This window comes from Ursus arctos, unplaced genomic scaffold (genome assembly GCF_023065955.2).
Source record: "Ursus arctos isolate Adak ecotype North America unplaced genomic scaffold, UrsArc2.0 scaffold_15, whole genome shotgun sequence".
NCBI classification, from domain to species: domain Eukaryota; kingdom Metazoa; phylum Chordata; class Mammalia; order Carnivora; family Ursidae; genus Ursus; species Ursus arctos.
Window position 1 is genome coordinate 29,870,784 of NW_026622819.1, and position 24,441 is coordinate 29,895,224.

Here is a 24,441-nt window from a genome sequence, read left to right on the forward strand (position 1 = left end):
CATGAATAGGAACAGAAGTAACATTCATTCACTTTTAATCTTGTTAATTCTAGAAAATATTTATGTAAATGAAGACAAATGAGTATTAGGGATAGTAGATAATATGACTTCCCAATGCCAAAAGCTAGTAAGTGGTAAAGCCAGAAATCGGACCAAACTAGTCTGAGTCCAGAGCCCACTGTAAATATTACTACAATTCTGTATTAAAATTATTTATACAGGGGCAAAGGGAGAGGAGAGACTGGATATTAAAAGTAAGTAACTGAACATTACTATCTTTATTTCATTTCTCCAGCCTCAAAAATGGTGTGATTCTAAGTCTGGAGAACTGCACTCTGGTTATATATGAGTAAGTGAAATTAACTATTATTTTTTCCAAAACAGTTAACTAGAAACACACATAACAAAAACTGCCCATTTCAAAGGATCAAACCACACATAAAAATTATTAACTATTGACACTATTAAACATAATTTAGTGTTTATTTGAGATTTCCAGGTATTAAGATTACTAGCATTGTCATTGTATGGTACATTTAAATAAATTAAAAAAAAAAGAACTGTTTATTATGTATCGTAATCACTTAGACCTTGGACATATTTCAACTCAAATTTAATAGAAAAATGAAGCTTAGAATTTGTTTACATCAACATATAAAATATTGTGTTTTGGGATGTCTTGGTGGCTCAGTTGGTTAACTGACCAACTCTTAATTTCAACTCAGGCCATGATCTCAGGGTAGTGGGATGGAGCCCCACATCAGGCTCCATGCTCAGCGTACAGTCTGCTTGAGATTCTCTCTCTCCTTCTCCCTCTGTCCCTCCCCCATCTCGCACGTGTGCGCACACTTGCGCTAAATAATAAATGAATAAATAAATAAAATCTTTAAAAAATATACTGTGTTTTTAAAATGGGAAAAATGTTATTTCTTGAAACAGTGGTTTACATATCAACTCAAATTCTTAAAAAGGCAGTTTTTCCATTTCTTTGCTACAGCAGCAATGGATGTTAATAAAATGAAATCCTAAAAATAAACAAAGTCTTGTCCTGTCAAGGGTTGGTTTCTTCCCTAAGTGTGTACTTGGTTCTCATTTTTTGTACTATCTTTTTCACAACTGCCAGATGCTTGCAGAAAACTGTAGATTCAGTTTCCAAATTACCCACCCTCCTAAACACAAAATATATGACTGTCCACCATTTAACATTTGTTAGAGTTAGCAGTTTTGATGAAAAGCTAAAAAAAACCCTCAAAGTTATTATTATGATCTCCAAAAATCACATTTGGAAAAGTATTTTGAAAGGAGTATCATTTTCCTCCTTTGTCTCAAAGCTTAGGAAATCTTATATTTTACTTTAAATCCATACGTATGTATAAAAAATCTTCATCCTCCATTTTGCAAAAAGAAAAAACAATGCAAGATAAATGTTTCAACTGCAAGACACATTTCCCTCTTTTTTTTCCAACAGCAAGAAACATTTCTGAAAAAAATGCCCACTCAGTTGGTAACTGGAAGATCAAAGTAACAACTAAAAAGATCAATTTATGACAAAACATAGCATATTTGTCACAATCCGTGTCTATTTTCCAGGGACAGTAACAGATGTTAGGGCTGTGCTTTCAGTGGTGGTTAACTAATGCTTTTAAGTTGTTTTAAGTTATGAAAACGTAACACTGCCTGCCCTATCACATAGATGTGTTATATTTAGAATAAAATCATAAATTTAGAAATCATTAAAGACCTTTCAAAATGTAAGAATTAACATCCTAACAGTCACTTAATATGCAAAATTATTAGATATCACATTTTTCATTGGGTTTCTGTTGCTCCCATCCCATGTGTTTTTATGACTATCAGTCACAATGGCTCGCTGAATGTGACCAAAATGACAGTTCATGTAGAAGATAGTAAGAGAGGGCTACCCTCTCCTTTTTGATTAAAAGCTATAAGGACGATGTATCTTTTAAGAAATGTATCCATTTCTTAGCCAAATGGAAAGTGTTTCAGAATGAAGCTAACTTAGGGAAAAAAAAAAGAAAGAAAGCTAAGAAATGGAGAGACAGAATACAATTAACATTTTTTCCACCCTTGGGATGTTTTACCTGAAATTAGGACCCAACATTTGGTTTTCCTTATCATAGAGCAAATAATGTCTTTTTACTTTAGTTCAGTTGAATTAAGTTTGTTGAATTTGTTTCTTATAAGACTTTCTTATAAAAACTAAAATGTTTAAAAGGGATGATCAACAATATTATATTCTTACAAAGGTAAAACAGAAGTCTAAACTACTTCTAGGTAATAAAAAAGTCTGAGATGCTTATAAAATTATTAATTTTTTAAAAATATAATGATCAATTAAAACAGGACAATTAAATGATATTCCCCTTTTACTCATATTGCTCTGAAGGTTAAATGAGTAGTTCTCACAAATAAGCAATAGATAGAATAACCCAAACTTAAAAAAAAAAAATCTTATCACAGGTAAGATTTCCACAACATGATCTTTTCAGAGTACATTTTAGAAGAAGGTTTTAAAAAAGTACAAATACTTTTTGCTAAGAAATCACACTTCTAAATCCTTTTCTGCATAAGAAAGTACACGAGTGTTACTATACATTATTTAAAATAGCAAAAAGAAGTAGGAAAAACATTTTTTAATGATGAAATGACCAAATTATAGTATATGTACATATGCATATGTACGACTATGTATATATTTGTAAACATACACAAATATATGTGTGGATACATCTACACACATGTATCTATCCACACACATACATGTAGCTATAAAAAAGTAGATCTACATTTATAGAAAAGTTAAGGATTCTATGATATATTGGAAAGTGGAAAAGTGCAAACTAAGTCAATATGTCATGATGTCATTAAAAAAACAAACAAACCTTGTGTCTGTGTAATAAATGGTAAATAAACTCAGTACTCTATTAAGCATGTCTTTTTGTTTAGCTCATTTAATTCTCACAACTGAATGAAATAAACACACACACACACACACACACACACACACACACAATCATACCAGAGAAGGATAAATACTTTCCAATGGTACTTCTGTCACAGTGGGGAGGAGGATGGGAAGGGTATGTGAGAGAGGACTTTCACATCGTACCATAAATAGTTCTGTGCCATTTTAATTTTTTATATTTAGCTTATACTATTTTTGAAGTTTTTTCAATACAGAACAAAATAAAGATTCTTTTGGAGCTTTCAAAATGAATACAGGAGATTAAATACAGGGAAAGAGAACTTTTAGAATGTAAAGAGCTGAAATACTTTCATCTTTTAAAAAAAGGTCTTTAGATTATAAGCATGTTGTCAGTTTTAAAAATAGGATACTAAGATTATATTCATCAGCAGTCTGTTATACACATTACTTTATCTAGTGAAATGATGTCAGAAGGCAAGCATGGGTGTGTGACATTCACATGGTTATAGGATCACATCACTAGCACCCTCTTCATACTTTACAAGGAAGTTTAATTCTGCAGGTAAGTCTACCGTATACAACATTTTAGCCCCACTGATCTACTAAATTAATTCTAACAGCAGGCTTATATTAAATAACATAACAAATAGTAGTACAACAAAAACTCATATTTAAAATACAAAATCTTCTCAACGTAATATAAAACCTTTAATTAAACACTTGTTATATGCCAGGCTTTGGAGTAAAAAGGTATATAAGAGTAGAAAAAGAAATACTACAGTTTCTTCTGTTTAAAAAACTCAATAAGATAGCAACTTACGACAACAGTAACAAAAGGGTAAAATTTAATAGACACACATAATCTGTTATGGGAATACAGAGAAGGGTGACCAACTAATTCCTAACTAGTCTAACTATGTGGCATCAGTTATTTTTCTTATTTTCTTATTCTATAGAGATACATATATTCTATAAAGATTTCTTATTCTATAGGGATATTCATAGAGACTTCTGAGAATTTCTAATTTTACTCAAAAGGACATGAACTTACAGATTTTACAGAAATACCAGCTATGTAAATGTTTATGAACCTAGCTCTCCACCAAAATAGAATTCAAAGATACATTATATCACGATTAAATTTGGGAAGCATTTATTTTACACTAGATATCTGAAGAAATTTAATAATAAAATCTACTGGCATTTATTTTCAGGAGTGGTTCTTAGCTAGGGGCAATTCTGCCCCCAGGAAACATTTGGCAATGTCTGGAGACACTTCTGCTTATCACAACTGGTGAAGTGTGCCACTGGCATCTAGGGGGTAGAAGCAGGAATGCTGTTATATACACTACAAATAGAGAAGACAGCCTCCTAAGACAAATAATTAGCTGGCCCATTATGTCAGAATTACTGAGGTTGAAAAACCCTGTTACAGTAACAGCTTACTAATCTGCAACTCAAACTATTAAGCAGACTCATGTCCTTAGGGTCAGCCAAAAAAACAGAAAAGTGGCAAAAATACTTAAGCAAACAAAAACAAACCCCAGGTTGAAAAGCGCTATGTTATCTGTTACGAAGTACATATTATATGCCAGGTACTATAATGAGACCTTGCCTCTAACGGCATCAAGATTACCCGAGTAAAGAAATCTGCCCAAGACTGCCTTGCTAGTTACGGCCAGAACTGGAATGCAAGTCTCCATCTACTCCCATTGTTATCACCAGGCAGCCAAAACGATTTTATCAAGTCCAATGTTCACGGACTTTACTAATGAGAAAGCCCCTGAGACCCCAACTCAAGCTTTAGTCCCTCATATTGTAAACAAATTCTAATAAGTCTGGTTTTCTGGTTTTTAAATCCATAAATAATTTATAATAGCAAATAAAAGTGCTGTTTACCTGGTACAAGGGCCAGAGGGAAATGTGAAAATTATAATGAAAGGATACAGCAAAACAGAAGACAAACAATACAAAAAGCCCCAAAGCCTAGGCCTTTCTTAAGGAGATAAATCATTCTGTACTCTACAGGGCTACAATGGGGGAAGAGAAGGAGAGAGGGAACAGAGAAATGAGGGAATGAGAGAAAGGGAAGGAGTTAGAGAAAGGTGAAGAAAGAGGAGATGAAGGGAAAGGGGGAAAGAAAGAGAGCAGAGAAGGAGAGAGTGAAGGGAAGGAGAAGGGGGAGAAGAGACTGGGAGAACACAAATCAAGGAAAAACCAAGGAAGAAAACTTAGTGAAATACTGTAGGAAAAATTCAAAGACAGAGAAACAAGGAAAGGGAAAAGGGGAAAAGGGAAAAAGGGAGAGAGCAACCGACCCTAACCCAAGAGAACCTGGGATGGAGACAGAAATAAATGGGAGAATACAGAAGGGGAAAAGAAAAGTGTCCAACTGTTTAAACTACTCCTATTCCAAAGTCTGTCTCTATATATGTACTATTCATTACGGTTGGTATCTACTAGCCACGGGTTGCTATGAGCACTATAAATGTGGCTACTCTGAACTGAGATGCACAAAAAGCATAATATACATACTGGATTTCAAAGATTTAGTATAAAAAATGTTAATATTTCATTAACATTTTATAAAAAATTACATCAAATAATAATTTGTAATATATTGGATTAAAGAAAATGTATTATTAAAAAGAATTTCACATGCTTCCTTTTCCTTTTAATGTGGTACTAGAAAATTTAAAATTATATTTGTGGTTCACATTATATTTCTACTGGAAGGTGCTGCTCTAGATTTTTAATATTGCTTTAGGATATACTAGTGCTAGAGTGATTAAAAAACAAAACAAAACACTGCCATCCTTACATCATCCCCAACTTTCAGAATCCCAGCTGGCAAAAGATATGGAACTATATATCTAGATGCCAACATGATTATGATAGGAACCATAAGTTCAAACAGGATATAAACCTATATCAAATTGTTTTTAATGGTTAAATCTAGGCAAGTTGCAAGATTTACTAGAGTTGAGTGAAGAATGGTGAGATAAAACTGGGAAATTTAATAGAAGGGAGTGAAATGAGGATACGCAATTTACAATCTTGGAAGAATTTTGGGTCTCAAAGACTTGACATTATCTGACAAGCACATGGAAGCATGCATTTGAAGATTTTCATTACATTCACTAAAAAATGGAAACATACCTAGGGATATTTTTGAAAACTCTTTCTCAAGCACCTATTCAATGTTTTTCAAAGTTGTTTCAAAAATAATACTTTCTTGTCCCTCATACAAAATAATTTTCTCATCTATTATATAAAAATACATGCCAGAATATTCCGAAACTTCACTAAAGAAAAAAAAAAGCATATGTACTTGCTTCTTTAACTATGAAAAAAACCCTAATCTATTTTATATTTATTGCACATCACCATATTGAAAAAACAATTTTGTTACAGTGACTATATTCTCATCTCCTTTTATTTCTGTGAAATAAAATAAACTCCAAGCCATAGTCTAATTATTAGATAGCAAAGAATTAAACATTTTGGAAGGATTAAAAGAGTGCCCCTCAAATTTTAATGTACATACAAATTCACCTGAGAATCTTAATTAAAATGTAGATTCTGATTCATAGGTCTGGGGTAGGGGCCAAACAGTACATTTCAAACAAGCTCCAAGGTGACAGGGATGCTGGTGGTCTATGGGTCACACTTTTAGGGGGTTAAAATATATAATTAATCCCAAATTTTAAATGTAGCAGAACAATGTATACTGAGGAAACTAAAAAAAGAAAAAAAAAATTTTCCCAAAGGAACCATTCTGCTTCCTTAATATATGGCATCACCTCAAATAATAGGCATTTTAGTGTTTCCAAGAGTTGGCTGTCCATCATTACCAGGCTCAAAAACATACCAATCCATCTATTGAGGACAAGAATTCTTGACTTAATGATAGTTAAAAAGCATCTGAGATAAGTATAATGAGGAACGAAGAATTTTAGATGAGTTGCTTACCTTAGTAAAGTTATTCAGATGGCCTAGTTTTCTCATATTTGATACTCCTTGCAATTTGGCCACATTTTGGAGAATCTCCCTTAAGTTGTCAGAAGGTTCTAGAAGAAAAGACAAGACAAATTAACATAATTTTAGAAGAGTATTTTCCTAACCAAACACATAAACATGAAGTATTAGAACTCCACAACTTTGGTCTTGATTTAAAATCTTATTCTCTATCTCAAATCCATCTACTTAGGTGACTTCAAAGTCCATGTGAATGACTCACTAAATGACCTTCACACCTCTACTCCACTCATACCTATGGTCCAACTCTGTGCATCATCACCTGGAATTATTTAATTACTAAATCTTAAATTTCAATATCCCAACTATTACTTCTTGCTACAATATACAACAGGCACCAAAAATACTGTCCAATATATTAGAATCAACCAAAAACCAGGATAAAATATATGAAATTATAGTTCTCAAAACACAGGACCTCGGGAAGTAAAGAACAGTGATCCCTGAGAGGTGAGAAACACACAAGTGTGCCCTACAATTGCCCCAGCTAACTGTCTTAAGAAAGTTTCCAGGCCTTGGTGCTGACAGGTGAAATCCAGGCCAACAGTCCAAGTTTTAAAGACAGAACTCAGAGTCCAAGAAAACCAAGAAGAATTAGAAAAGAGAGCATTACAGAGAAAGAACTCTGAAGATCTGCAAAGGGACCCCCTCAGGTAGTTGGTATGGCAATGGCTAGTGCATGTGTGTGAGGAAATTAACTTCAGAAGAATTAAAAGGAATGTATTCTTTTTCCACACAGGACAGGGAGCAGTGCCTGTTCCTAACAGCCAGATTGAAAATATGTACAGTTCATTGGTTAGAGTATTCAGAAAAGTCTTGGCTAAGTAGTGGAGAACAATCAGATATCGACTAAACACTTCTTTTATCCCACCTAACAAATCTTCAAAGCAAGACTTGAAAGAATTAAAGTATTTCCAAGTAACTAAATTGTGTCTCAGACCAAAGGTCAAGATTTATAAGAAATGAAAAAATATGAAGCACCTAACAAAGCAAAACTTACAGTGTTTAACAGCCAGTCAAAATTTATCAGACATGTAAAAAAGCAGGAAAATACGACCTATAAAAAGCAGAAAAATTAATCAACAGAAAATGACCCAGAACTAACAAAGATGTTAGAATTAGCAGATAAGAACATTAAAAGTTTTTATAACTATAACCTATATGTGCGAAAACCTCGGGAGAGGAATGAAAGGTATAAAAATCACTCAAACTTAATTTCTGGAGATGAAAATTAGGTCTAATGAAAATATACCACATCGGAATAAATGCATAATAACTTTTATAGAAGGTAAGAATTGTGAACTTGAAGACAAAGCAATTGAAATTATTCAAAATGTAATACAAAGAGAAAAAAGAAATAAATGAAAAGATCGTCAGTGAACTGAAGGACTTCCAGTAGCCTAACACAATGACAAAATGTATAACTGGAGTCCTCAAAGGAAAGAAATGGAGGACAGAAAAATTATTTGAATAAATACTGGATGAAAACTTGCCAAATTTGATGAAAGTAAGCCAATAAACCCAGGAAGTTCAACCAATCCCAAGCACAAAAACATGAAGAAAACTAGACCAAAGCACATCATAATCACATTACTCAAAACCACTGTCAGAGAAAACCTTAAAAGGAACCATACTAGAAAAGACAAGTTATATGGAAAGGAGCAAAGAAAAGGTTGACAGCAGACTTCTCATGGGAAACAAGCAAATGAGAAGACAGTGGAGCAACATCTTCAAAATACTGGGGGGAAAAAAAGCTTTAAAAATGTAAAAAGCAATCTTAGCTCGCTTGCTTTACAAAAATGGGCAACAGTCAGATATGGCCCTGTGGTTGGTAGTCCACCAAACCCCCTGGAATACAGTGCCAATTTCCTCAGGTTGCTACAAGCTATTTTACTATTCATATATTCAGCATCCCATTTGTTTAAACAAAACAAAAGCACAAGCTAAAGAAGAAAAAGAGTATCACTTTGCTGATATTTTAATCTAAGAGCCATTATGACTTCGAGATTTTTATCTGTTAAAACAAAACCAAAGAACTATTTGTTCTGAATTACTGTTTTCCTCAGCAAATGAAACTGCATTGTCCTATTTTACATTTAGCTTGCATCTGCCTATTTTCCTCCATTCTGTTACACTGGGTGTTAGCCATGACAACCACAAATTGGTTGGTGCCAAATCACTAAGCACACTACATATCCCAGCTATTTGCAAGCACTTTAAAATTGCTACATACTGAGATCATTCATTTGATTTCAGAGCATCTCCTAAAAATTTTGGATATATTTTTTTAATTTCAATGTAACTCAATCTAATTTTAAATGGTTTAGTATATGTTTTTATATATAGTGACTCTGAGGTTATCTTAAAAGTGGAACGAAAGCAGCTCATCAATGGGGAGAATCAGATTTCACTAAAAAGAACTGCAAGGGACCATGAATAAGTCAGTTAGTATTCAGTAATATCTTTTCACTATTATAAATGGTATCTGGAGAGATTAAAGAAGAAAATTATAAGCCAATGGTGTCAAAATGATTTAACTATTATAGAACTTCATACAAATTTTATAACAACCTTCAAGGTAATTTAGAACCTACAGCAGTTTGCAAAATCAGAATTAAGATCATTAAAGCCAGTGTGAAATTCACCTAATGGAAACATATAACCTACCCAGTTCGCATCAATTTATTTATAATTAGGTTTTCAAGCACCAAAGCTTACCTGAAGTGACCACACGGTTACTATTAAGTAATGATCTGATAGGACCAACAGTTAAGATCATTTGTCTAGAAAGATTTATTGTTCACAAAGGTTTGTGGATTTCTAATCATTGCCTATTTTCTAGGTACAAACTGATTGTAGACATTTTTGAAAAACCACAATCTTGCTACAAAAATAAAATCTCATATCTGAGTTCATTCACTCAACAAATAATATTTAAACATCTATTATAGTCGAGTACTATTTTAGGTAGTGGAAATACATCAGTGAGCAAGAGACATCCTTCTTTAATAGACCCTACATACAAGTGGAAGAAAACTGACAACAGTAACAAAAAAATCTCCCTAAATACAATCTGCAAATTGACAGGTGGTGAGAAGTCAACATTGTATCAAGTGTTTACCTGATGAATAATGATATAAAATGAACCTAACACTAATAATACAGGTGTTACAGTTGTCAATCTAAATCAAAATGATCTAGCCTTTCTCCTTCCTTCCCCTCCTCATCCCCTTTCACTTTTACCTAATTAATTCCCAGGAACCCCCAACTACGGACAACTTTCAAAGTTTCTTCATAACATATTTGCTGAAAAACAAGCTGTTTCGTCCCAGAAACTAAGCTACTTCCCAGACTAACTCAAAATAATATGAGGGCCATTTTAGACGAAATACTATGCAATGCTCACGTGCTACAATGTTCCCGTGGAAATAACAGGTTAAAGTTCCTGGAAACGAAATGAGAAATCCCTGGTTTCTTCCTTACCTGCTAGATCAGGAGTCTGCAAACTTTTTCTGTAAAGATCCAGACAGTATTTTAAACTTTGCAGGACATAAAGTCTCTGTTGTAACTACCAAACTCTTGTTGTACCAAGAAAGCAACTGTAGAAAATACATAAATGAATGAATGTGGCTTTATTTCAATAAAGCGGACTTGGCTCACATAGTTTGGCTCTGTAGTCTATCAACTCCTGTACTAGATAGTCATTAACTTACACTAGGATGAGTAGTGGGGAAACTGAGCTCAATGTGGTTTTTACTGGGGGATGGGTAAGATAGGAAGAAGCAAAAAGAAATTCAGGAAAAAGTTTACCTCTTTTTATTTCCTCCTACCCTCGCTCAATGTTTCCAATTTAGCTTCTCCAAAACTATCTACTGATAACAGTGCTATGTGAGACATATAAAGCACAAATGAGACAATCAGGATATTCCCAGAAGCCTTGATGTTTAGGAAACCCACAGCTGCTAAGGAGAAAAAACTGTGGCTAGCTGGCTATGATGGCAAACCATTCAAAAGCAAGGAAGCAAAACACAAAGAACTAGTAGAATTACACTGGCTCTTTTCCTCTTATTGTGCAACTTTTAAGTCCTGAGTGTTCCTGATGAATCTCTCTGGGGGTAATGAAATAGTCAACTCTAAATATCTAGCAATTTAATATTATACAAACACATATGCATATACATATACATACATGCAGAAAAACACCAAGAGAAAATTACAGTAGACAAACCTTTTATCTAGATCTATATATGTACAGACACATACATACACACTCATTCCCCTCCAGCTCAAGTCTCCATGTAGGTGCACACGCACACATATACATACAGGTACACATGTATATGTCCATATTTGAGTGAGTACACATGCATTTATTTTAAAATGTTTTCAATATTTACTGCTTTGTAACATGCTGCAATGAACTTTATAGAAATATCTTTATCTGTCAATAAATACGAAACATAAAATTGATTTTTAAATATATTTAGGTTCAAGTACACGTAGTAAATTAATGACCAAAAACCACCAGCATACAGCTATTTGGAAGTACTGTAAAGAACCATTATGGAATGAAAAAGAACTAGATTCGAATCTAGTTTATTCACCTAAAAACCACGTAGCCCTCGCTAAGTCAATCTTGTGGGCATCCATTTTCTCCTATCTATAGTGAAAACACTAATTACTTACCTTGAAAGCATTGTTACAAGATGTCAGGTGCTTAGTACAGTACCTAGACCATAACAAACAACCAATAAATGTAGCAACTATAATTAAAAGTTATTACTTTTTTTATTTTATTTATTTTTTATTATTTTTTTAAGATTTTATTTATTTATTCGACAGAGATAGAGACAGCCAGCGAGAGAGGGAACACAAGCAGGGGGAGTGGGAGAGGAAGAAGCAGGCTCATAGCGGAGGAGCCTGATGTGGGGCTCGATCCCAGAACTCCGGGATCACGCCCTGAGCCGAAGGCAGACGCTTAACCGCTGTGCCACCCAGGCGCCCCAAAAGTTATTACTTTTTTTAGTAAAAACAATTTTTATGAATCATGTGAAAATTATGTGCTTAGCAAATGTTTAAAGCCCAAGTTAGTGTATTTTTTTTAAAGATTTTATTTATTTGTCAGAGAGAGAGAGAGAGAGAGAGAGAGACAGTGAGAAAGAGAGAGACAGAAACAGAGCACAAGCGGGGGAGCCAAAGGCAGAAGGAGAAGCAGGTTCCCCGCTGAGCAAGAAGCTGGATCCTTGACTCAATCCATCATGACCTGAGCCAAAGGCAGGCGATTAACCAACTGAGCCACCCAGGCATCCTCATTAATATGTTTAAATAAATGATTAATATGTTTTAGAGCATTACTTTTATGATCCAAGATTTGCTCATTTTTAAATTTTTTTTTAAAGATTTGCTCTTTTTAAAAATATTTTATCTATTTGAAAGAGGGAAAGCACAAGTAGGGGGAGCAGCAGGCAGAGGGAGAGGGAGAAGCAGACTCCCTGCTGAGCAAGGAGCCTGATGTGGGACTCAATCCCAGGACCCTGGGATCATGACCTGAGCTGAAGGCAGACACTTAACCGACTGAGCCACCAAGGTGCCCCAAGATTTGCTCATTTTTAAAGTAGAAACTGTTATCATCTTATTTGCCTTCTTGAAAATTTCAAAGAGGAATTACAAGTGAGAGCAGAGTTGAACAACATTTTCTGTGATTTATTTGTGAATATACATGAAAAAAATGCTAATAAGCAACAAACTAGTAAAGTCGGATACATAAAAATTAATATAACAAAATTAAATATAACTACATAAATCTGACTTAATGATATCTTTAATATTATCTATGATGATTGTGAGCAGACATAATGATTAAAAGTATATGAGAATTACTATAGTTGGTATTACCTTTGCAAAAGCCAGCAGCAAATCTATGCCCCCCCCCCCCCCAGCAAAGACACTGGGAGTACATCTTCTCCCCCTTAGCTACAGATCCAAAAGTTGAGGAAGAACTGCTTCAAGCTCTAACATTTCCTGAAACTCTCTAACAGTTATTACTATCAAAGAGACATAATTTATTACGGAAAGCATATATCCCACTGAAAACATCCTGGGAAAAGGACCTTCCTTTCACCTCTAACGCAGAGGAACTCAAAACTTCCAGGAGAGCCTGTTTCATCTTTGGATTGTATAGTAGAATACTTTTTCATATACCAATGACAAAAGATGCTCCTTTCTAACTTTCATCCATTTGTTCTGGTATAATCATATGGAATACAAAACAAGTATTATCTTTCCTCACATCCTGAAAATAGTCGTGTTTCCTCTCTGTAGCAGGTAATAATCTTTTAATCATTGACATATTTTAAATATAAATAACATAGTAGAGATGTGCAAGGAAAATCTATTATTACTGCCAACAAATCAGTTTAATTATAATCTTCTTAAATGTTAGGTTTATCATACAAAAAACTGAAAGTTTTCATAGGACTGTTTTAAGAGAATGATGGGCATGAGGTTCCTCTTGAGAGAATGATTTGGATAGAGGCAGGGCTACAGGGTCAGCAAGATGACACTAGGTTTCGTTAGCCTGGCCTGCCCTCTGTCTAGCCAACTTGGGGAAAAATTCTTCTCATTCTTGAAGTCTGGCTCAGATGTATAAAGGTTTCCCCTAACCTACAAGTTCCCTTCTTTATGTTCCCATGACACATTCTTCATACCACTACTGCAGCAGTTATGACAGTATATCTACCTAATCTGCCTGGCTTCAAATTTACATCTATTGTTTCACTATAATTATTAACATTACCTCCTTTCACTCTGCAAAGTATCCCACATTGTATTATAAATGCTATTACTGTAAGTATACTTAAACTTCAACTATCGTTAATAAGATTTTCTTACACATGGGGCGCCTGAGTGACTTGGTCAGTTGAGCATCCGACTCTTGGTTTTGGCTCAGGTCATGATCTCAGTCTTGAGATCAAGCCCCAAGTTGGACTCCCTGCTCAGTGGGGAATCTGTATGGAATTCTCTCCCCCTCTGCCCCTCCCCCTGCTCATGCACACACACTCTAATAAATAAATTGTAAACAAAAAAAAAAGATGTTCTTACAACTAAATCTGCATTCTATTTCTTTTTCCTAGAGAATAGAAGAGAATAGTTTTGCTGGGTTCTTGCTCCCATGTCCTACTTGCATAATAATGATGGCAGGAAGAGGTGAGGCAACTTCTGCTGATCTGTAACATATTGAGATTGTCTTCCCAATAACCCAGGGTTTCAGATCTCTTTTCCTCCACTTCAATTTTGGATGTCTAAGTTACCTCACCTCACATTTTATTCTTTCTATTTATTCAAAAATACATCTTCCTTTCTATAATTCCAAAGAACTGCTCATTTTGAATGATTTCAAGGGGAAAAAATATATATACTAATGTGGGGGGGAGGTCCTTGTTGAAGGTTATCATTTTGTACCTTTGACTGGATAAATTAAATAAGTGACATCAACCAGTTCGCTGATATGATTGGTTTACAATGCTAGGAACAAAAACCATGTCTTTAATTGGTTTATTACAAGCATGTCACAATATATTATAACTGTAAGATACAGGCCAGGATTGATCAAGGTAGAGAACATAAAACATCATAGAGTCAGCTGGAAATACGTAAATGATTCATCTGAACAGAACTTCTATTAAACGATGCATGAATACCTCTGAAATTAATACAGTATACGTTAAATTGAATTTAAATAATTTTTTAAAAATTAAAAGATACATGAATATATAATCTTAATAATTAGAATTATATATTCTATAATCTTTACTTCAAATCATAATTTTGAATAAATCCTTAAAATCTGGGACATCTGGGTGGCTTAGTCAGTTAAGCATCCAATTCTTGATTTCGGCTTAGGTCATGGTCTCAGGGTCATGAGATCAAGTCCCAAGTTGGGCTCTGTGCTGTGTGCGAAGTCTGCTTGAGATTCTCTCTCTCTCTCTTCCTCCCACTCTGCCTCTTCCCTGCTTGCACTCTCTTTAAAAAATTTTCTTTTATTTTAAAAATTAATATAAATGACTTAAAATATTTTTAAATTAAACATTAAGTGACAGATTATTCTTCCCAAGTTCCTAAAGAAAAAAATTGTAACATTAAGATTATATAATGGGAATAATATAGTAGAAGCACAGGTTTCCCCACTAGATTGTACACAGCCATTTTACTACTTACATAACTAAAAATACAAATGTATTCTATAAAGGATAGTTTTGACCTATTCTGGAAGTAGCTCTGGATTTAGAATTCTAACTTATTCAAATACATTTCAGCGACCACTATATGCCACGTACTTTGCCAACTGCTAGGTGAGGAATATTAATAAATGTAAGATATGGTCTCAGCCCTGGAGATCAAAATTGAATGAGAAAAGAGAAGCACATTAACACTTAAAGTATATAACAGAGAGGTTGGTAATAAATATTATGTGAACAAAAGAAAAGGAGGGTGCCTGATAGACTTCACTAGACAATAAGACAAGTGAGAACAGGAAACCTGTCTTTTCCACACATGCAAGCCTGGCCTCTGACACAATGCCAGGCACATGGTGGGTTCTCAATAAATACCCAGAAAGAAAGACTGAAAAGGGGAGATATAAGATGGAAAAAAAGTAGTACGTTAACATAGAAACATGAAAAAAATGTTATTTTCCTCAAGGAACAGCAAGAAATTCTACAGTCCCAGAAACAAGTTGATAGAGAATAATAAAGGAAAAGGAAGACGCATAACAATGGCCTTGAAACATATACTAAGAAACTTAGGTATCTTTGGGCAAAGGGTAAACATTTATGCAAGTAGATAGCATAATCAGCTTTGTGTTCTAGAAAGACAACTTTGGAAAACAGACTGTAAGGAGGAGAAAGGCAGGAATAAATAGATGTTACAAAATCTTCCATGCAAGAAACTTCATCAGTAATGAATCAGAGACGATCAGAAAGGTAGAGGATTAGAGGAAAAGACAGGGAGGAATCAAGGATAAATCCAGGTTTTTACAACTGGGTAACCTCACGTATAATACTATTTACTAATACAGAATCTTAGAGCAAGTATAGATTTAGAGAATTTTTTTTTTTACCATTTGTAGTAATAAGCATATGCACCAAAAACAGTAACAGCAAAAAACACCTCATAATGTTATATGTTAAAATGATGAGACAAAATAACTATTTGGCCTGCATACAAGACACTTAACAGCCCAGTGTTTTTCAAACTTGTGTTCCTAAGAAATACATGAGTTATTATAAGAAATACTGATTCCAGAGGTAATACTGAGAGGAAACACTGATTCCCTAGAAAGGCACCCATACTTCCGTGCATTTACAGGAGGTACCCCAATGATCCTTATACACACTAAAAACAATTTTTTAAGTGTTTATTTATTTTAGAGAGAGACAGAGAGCAAGTGAGCATGTGTGCATGAGGGGGGTGGGGGCAGAGGGAGAAAATCTTCAAGCGGACTTGTGCTGAGCAGGGAGCCCTGAGTCAGGGCTCAATCTCAAAATCCTGATATCATGACCTGATATGAAACCATGAGTGGGACACTTAACTGACTGAGCCACCCAGGCGCCCCACAACACACTAAAATTTGAAACATGCTATAAACACTGCCAGAATATTATGCAACTAGATTCTGGTATCCCTTTGGATTATTTAATCTGAACTCTAGGAGAGACAAGAAGCTACTTTATGAAGTATGCTTCTGTATCATTTTCAAATAAAAATGATACAATATAAAACAACACCCACTGAGACAAAATAAATTACTAATACATAAAGAAAATCTACAATATTATACTAATATTTTTACATAAATCTTTTAATGTTCACACCAACCATACAAAGTAGGTTACTATCATTATCCGCAGGTTAGGAAATGAGTCCTAAGAGACATTAGTTTCCTAAAGTCACATAAATACCAGAATTGACAACAGAATCTGAACCTAAGCAATCTGAATTCTAGTGTCTACCCTTATTCCCCAGTATAAAATCACTCTACAGTCTATCTCATTATACTGCCTTTCATAGAATAATGTATGTTTAGTATACACGGCAGTTTGTAATTACATTTATTCATGTGACTGGTATTTATCTCCTCACACTCTTAAGTCTGTTTTAGTTCACCACTGTATCATCCTAATACCTAGAACAACGACTGACACACAGTAATCACTTAGAAAAAAATTACTGAATATACTATTTATAAAAACTTTAAAGTATACCAGACTCTGTCTCTTGATCTAGGTGCTGGTTTCACAGGTGTGTCTATCTGTGAAAATTCATTGAGCAATACACATATAATATATTCAGTTCTCAGTATAATTCAACTAGTAGTCAAAAAAAACCACCCAAATTTGTTGTATTATCAGATATTACAGACATTAAGGAATTCGCAACTTTAACTTGACTTTTCACAACCTGGCATTTATAACAAAAGAAGTCCCCACCTCCGAACTCTGAATATTAAAATACAAGAATTTACAAGATAATACTATCTCATGATTAATTATAATAATACTATATAGTACAGATGTATGTAAAAGAGGAGCAAATAAAAAAGATCATGTTGCATTAAAATGTTATCTATTTTACAACTCTGAGGACCAAAAAAAAAGTATTCCCCTAAACCTAACCAAACTTATTTAAAACAATTTACAAGGTAACTATCTTTGCCCATTCAAATTTGTCAAATATAAAATGTTTTAAATGAAAGTACCTAGGAATGTAAAAAAAAAAAAAAGAAAAAAAAAGGTAGAAATTCAAATTATCTACCATCGGAAAATCACCTTCATAAGCCTTCTCTGCTCCTCTCCCCACACTTCAAAGCACTGTATTTATGTTCATGGTAGTGCTAGAAACCATGTTCCCAGGTTGTAGTAGTTGGATAAAGAACTAAAACCTAACTACCTTACCTAATAATCCTCTGATCATTCCATCATTATCTACTTTTACATGGTAAATGATCTGCGAATTTACAGATTTTCTAGTAAAGATGATTCGGGTTTGAGTTAGAAAATGAAGAACAGCTTGGTAGGAAAAAAAAAAGTACGAAGTGCTTTCTTAGAATTCATCTCTTCCCCTTTCTCACAATAAAATTAGATATCAGTGGAATACTTGGGAATACAGAGAACTGTACCCAAATTCACAAAGCACTTTTACTTTGTGCACAAAGTATACACAAGCATATACAGTACACAAAAGACATTCACCAGTCTATGGAAGAGGCTGTCATTCAAAGATTTGTCATGACATTTACTTTACGGTCATTTTTTGGGCAGAAAAACAATATGAAAAATACTGTCTGCAACTAGAGCATTTTCTGAGACAGTAAAATTAACTAAAGCAATTACTACATAAAAGATTTTTTTTTTTTTAAAGATTTGAAAGAGAGAGAGAACACAAGTAGGGGGAGCAGCAGAGAGAGGGAGAAGCAGACTCCCTGCTGAGCAGGAAACCTGCTGCAGGGCTTGACCCCAGGGTACTAGGATCATGACTTGAGCCCAAGGCAGATGTTTAAACGACTGAATCACTCAGGCGCCCCCTATATAGAGATTATACTCACTGGATGCTGTGCCACAATTTCTATGTCTTAATGTATTATATTTAAAAAGATATCTGTAAAATTATTAATTTCCACAGTCCCCTAATTAGGAATCTTTTATTATATGAGAAAAATCCTGTTTGCCTCTGAAACAATTCACTATATAAATGAAGCCTATAGAAGAATAGAACAGCTGAGCCTAAAGGCTGTGACAAATAATTGTGATATACACCCAGTCTATGAGAATTATTTAGAAGTTAGTTGTACATTTTGCTTGTACAGCTACTTTCATGTTTCTATTTTTCTCTACGAAACATGACTATTTATAGTTCAGATCACTTGTCTGACAGGTGGCTTCTTGAATGTAATGAAGGGCTTCCCTCTTTGAAACTAGTAAAGGAGCAAAAGGGTACAAACTCACTTTGGCGGCAGGACACTTAATTTAGTGTGGGTTATAAATCTGTTACAATGTTATTATATAACATCTCCATTTACATTCTTTTTCTACATGTTATCTCATACTAATATTTCTACTATTAGTTATTCACTATTTCTCATTCATCTCTTTCACGAGCTCTTTTACTATCTTTAAAAAAATGCTTCTGCCACTGTTTTCCATTTTTGAAGTAAAATTACTTCTTTTACCAAATCTGTCTGAGATACAAGTTAATTCTTGCCTCATCATCTCCTTAAACTTCACCAATCTAGGCCACTGTTACAATAAACTTGTTCTCAAGTTTACTACTTGCCCAATGCAAGGGCTTCTTCTCAGCTTTTCAAACTCCCTGACCTTTCCATTATAGTACTGGCCAATGAGAGCCAAATCTACCTTCTCTCCCTTGGTGTCTGTAAATACACTGCCTTGGTCTTCCTTCCTATTTCTCACTGTTCTTTGTGTGTCCCCTTAAAGGTTTGTATTCCTCCTCCTGCTTCATCATATCCTTTAACATGACCTGAAGTTCTGTCTTTTGCCCTCAGGTTTCTCTTCTCATTGTCTCCAAAATTCTAACAAATTCAATTTTCATTTTCAAGTGAACAATGACTCAAAATCTGAATTCTGGACTTTATCTTCAAATAAAGCACCATAGCTCAGTCTTATGTTTGGTCTACCTCAAATTCATCATTTCCAATAATCTCATTCATCCTTAACAAAAAAACTTTCCAAAATTTCCTTTTTCAGGAATAGTAATACTGTCTGAACTAGGAAATTACCATCCAGGTAGTTACCAAATATCCCTGAGACATCTTAGTGTATATATCTTAAGCACTTCTTTTTTTTTTTTTTTTAAACCATCCTCACCATTTTTACTATTATTATGTTCAGTTAGCCAACATATGGTACATCATTAGTATTTGATGTAGCGTTCAATGATTCATTAGTTGTGTGTAACACCCAGTGCTCATCACCACATGTGCCCTCCTTAATACCCATCACCCCGGCACCCCATCCCTCCACCCCCCCCTTCTGTAACCCTCAGTTTAGTTCCCGGAGTCCAGAGTCTCTCATGGTTTATCTCCCTTTCTGATGTCTTCCCATTCAGTTTTCCCTCCCTTCCCCTGTGGTCCTCCACGCTATTCCTTATGTTCCACATATGAGTGAAACCATATAATTGTCTTTCTCTGCTTGACTTATTTCACTTAGCATAATCCCCTCCAGTTCCATCCAGGTCGATGCAAATGGTAGGTATTCATCCCTTCTGATGGCTGAGTAATATTCCATTGTATATATGAACCACATCTTCTTTATTCATTCATCTGTTGAAGAACATCTTGGCTCCTTCCACAGTTTGGCTATTGTGGACACTGCTGCTATGAACATTGGGGTGCATGTGCCCCTTCCTTTCACTACATCTGTATCTTTGAGGTAAATAACTAGTGGTATAATTGCTGGGTCGTAGGGTGGCTCTATTTTTAATGTCTTAAGGAACCTCCATACTGTTTTCCAGAGTGGCTTTACGAGCTTGCATTCCCACCAGCAGTGTAAAACGGTTCCCCTTTCTCCACATCCTCATCAACATTTGTTGTTTCCTGTCTTGTTAATTTAGGCCATTCTAACTGGTATAAGGTGGCATCTCATTGTGGTTTTGATTTGTAATTCCCTGATGACTAGTGGTGTTGAACATTTTTTCATTTGTCTGTTAGCCATTTGTATGTCTTCTTTGGGTAAGTGCCTGTTCATGTCTTCTGCCCATTTCTTGACTGGATTATTTGTTTTTTTGGGTGTTGAGTTTGGTAAGTTCTTTACAGATTTTGGATACCAGCCCTTTATCTGTAATGTCATTTGCAGATATATTCTCCCATTTTATGGGTTGCTTCTTAGTTTTGTTGACTGTTTCCTTTGCTGTGCAGAAGCTTTTTATCTTGATGAAGTCCCAAAAGTTCATTTTTGCTTTTGTTTCCCTTGACTTTAGAGATGTGTCTTGAAAGAAGTTGCTGTGGCCGATGTTGAAGAGGTCATTGCCTATGTTCTCCTCTAGGATTTTGATGGATTCCTGTTTCACATTGAGGTCTTTCATCCATTTTGAATTTATCTTTGTGTATGGTATAAGAGAATTCTCAATGGGGAAAAACTGGGAGCTTTTCCGTTAAGGTGAGGAACACAACAGGGATGCCCACTCTCACCATTATTTTTCAACACAGTACTAGAAGTTTTAGCTTCAGCAATCAGACATAAAAGGCATTCAAACTGGCAAAGAAGAAGTCAAACTCTCTCTCTCTTCGCAGATGACGTGACACTTTATGTGGAAAACCCAAAAGACTCCACCCCCAAATTACTAGAACTTATACAGCAATTCAACAACATGGCAGGATACAAAATCAATGCACAGAAATCAGTTGCATTTCTAAATACTAACAATGTGACTGAAGAAAGAGAAATTAAGGAATCGATTCCATTTATAATACCACCAAAAACCGTAAGATACCTCGGAATAAACCTAACCAAAGAGATAAAAGATCTATGCTCTAGAAACTACAGAACACTTATGAAAGAAATGGAGGAAGACACAGAGTTGGAAAAACATTCCATGCTCATGGATTGGAAGAATAAACACTGTGAAAATGTCTACGCTGCCCAGAGCAATCCACGCTTTCAGCGTAACCCCTATCAAAATACCTTCGACATTTTTCACAGAACTGGAACAAACAATCTTAAAATTTGTATGGAAGCAGAAAAGACCCTGAATCACCCAGGGATTGTTGAAAAAGAAAACCAAAGCTGGGGGCATCGCAATGCCTGACTTCAAGCTGTATTACACAGCTGTGATCATCAAGACAGCATGGTATTGCCATAAACACAGGCACATAGATCAGTGGAACAGAACAGAGACCCCAGAAATGGTCCCTCAACTCTATGGTCAACTAATCTTCCACAAATCAGGAAAGAATATCCAGTGAAAAAAAGACAGTCACTTCAATAAACGGTGCTGGGGAAATTGGACAGCCACATGCAGAAGTATGACTCTGGGCCATTCTGTTAAGCACTCCTTATATAGACTACCACAATAGCATCATGTTTTTATACATTACTAAGTTCTGAATCAGTGATTTGCAGACATTACCATATTTAGCATTGTTTATGGGTTTTATGGTTAAGTAAAATGATTTCTATACACCAAACAAGACACAACTCACCTAAAATTATCAAAACAAAAACATACTAGCTAATCCGGAGTCCCATGCGTGAAAGGAACAAATGAGAAATTAAGCTTTTTATCAACATTGGTCAATGATGATCTTAGGCAAAGAGACAGTAATACACAATTAAGTTATGTAATACAAGTGTAAACAGGTCCTCTAATTACAAGTTTATTACTTGTTATTCCTCCCCACATTTCACTTGAACGTACATAAATAATTGCATTAACACCAATAATCAAAATCTAAAAGCAAATTTACAAATTATCTTTGAATTAACCTGTAAAAGCTTTGAACTACTACAAATGAAACCAGTATAATGCATTTCTTAGGTTACATCTTCCATGAACAGGAGGTTTGAGTATGATCCAGTAATTGCTAATATTTTTATATGTATTTATACATTCTGGTAATGCTTTTGAGGCATATTTGTTTTCCATATTTCCACTAAAGTACCCTGATGTTTCATGTGAATACCTGGGGTCAGATAGGGTTAGGAATTCAAATATTTTTATTTCAAAATGTAGTATTTACCAGAGATGTACCATCCCCAGAAGGATTAAAGGCAGCACTGCGTAATCACCCAAAGGAATATTTTTTTGGTGAAAGATATCAGTAGACACACTGAGATAATACAAATTCTGGTCAGATTTTGTTGCCAAATGAGTTTAGGTCAGGTTTGGTTTTCTCAGGTCAAGTTATTCATGAAAGTAGTTTTCATTTTCAGAGTTTCTGGGTTTTCAAAATTGTGGGTAAGAGACTATAGGACTGTACAATTAATACAACCAACATTCCAGACCCTGCACTCTTCTCTACAACAGTCACTGAAACTGTCACTTTCTCCATGTTCCCAATGACACAAAATTGTGGCAATACTGAGGTATAAATTTAGATCTCTTTATTCAAGTTTGATAAAGTTTAATAAGAAATAAACCACGTCACTCCAGAAAGAACTACTGTTTCTCCACACAGAGAATGTAACCACCAACAAAAAATTTCCCCACTATTCAAAATAAAAACATGCTGTTTAGGATAAAAACACTAATAAAAAGGACTTGCATGGTCCAAAAAATCCAACATGAGAATTTTAATTGAAAGCAGCCCCTTGTTGAATATACAATGGGAAAAAGTCTCTTCAATAAATGGTGTTGGGAGACAGCTACATCTGAAAAATGAAAATGAACCACTTTGTTTCACCATACACAAAAATAAAGTCAAAATGGATTAAAGACCTAAATGTGAGACCTGAAATCATAAAACTCCTTAAAAAGAGCACAGGCATTAATGTCTTTGACATTGGCCATAGCAATATTTTTTCTAGGTATGTCTTCTGAGGCAAGGGAAATAAAAGCAAAATAAACTACTGGGACTACATCAAAATAAAATGTTTCTAGGGGTGTCTAAGTGGTGCGGTCGGTTAAGCGTCTGATTCTTGGTTAGCTCAGATTATGATCCCGGGTCATGGGATCAAGCCCCACATTGGGTTCTGTGCTCAGCATGGAGTCTGCTCAAGACTCCCTCTCCCTCTGTCCCTCCCCTCCTCCATTCTCTCTCTCTCTATATATATATAATGAATAAAATATACCTCTAAAAAAAATAAAGTGTTCCTACACAGCAAAGGAAACAATCAACAAAACTGAAAGGCAGGGCGCCTGGGTGGCTCACTCGTTAAGAGTCTGCCTTCGGCTCAGGGTGTGATCCCAGGGTCCTGGGATCGAGCCCTGCGTCGAGCTCCCTGCTCTGCTGGGATTCTGCTTCTTCCTCTCCCATTCCCCTTGCTTGTGTTCCCTCTCTCGCTGGCTCTCTCTCTGCCAAATAAATAAAATCTTAAAAAAAAACAAAAAAAACCTGAAAGGCAACCTACTGAATGGGAGAAGATACTTGCAAATGGCATATCCAATAAAGGGTTAGTGTCCAAAATATATAAAAAACTGATACAACTCAACACCAAAAAACTAAATAATCGAATTAAAAAACAGAAGGCATGAACAGTCATATCTCCAAAGACATACACAGGAAAAGATGCTCAAAATCACTTATCAGGGAAAATGCAAATCAAAACTACAACTACACCTCACACCTGTCAAAATGCATAAAATCAACAACACAAGAAAAAAACAAGGGGTGGAGAGGATGTGGAGAAAATGAAACCCTCTTAAATTCCCTGTTAGTGGGAATGCAAACTGGTGTATCCACTATGGAAAACAGTATGGAGTTCCTCAAAAAAATTAAAAATAGT

General features: G+C 34.9%; 1 protein-coding gene across 8 annotated transcripts in view; it reads right to left on the reverse strand.

Moving 5' to 3' along the window:
- Window positions 1–24,441, reverse strand: part of RICTOR (RPTOR independent companion of MTOR complex 2) — a 111,848-nt gene that overhangs the window by 65,273 nt on the left and 22,134 nt on the right. For 7 of the 8 annotated variants that reach the window (XM_026506855.4, XM_026506856.4, XM_026506861.4 and 4 more), the window contains one exon: window positions 6,920–7,017. In XM_026506855.4, the coding sequence (XP_026362640.2) occupies window positions 6,920–7,017 (98 nt within the window). Of the gene's footprint in view, window positions 1–6,919; window positions 7,018–24,441 lie in introns of those variants that run through there. The other variant, XM_057312210.1, reaches the window with a different exon arrangement.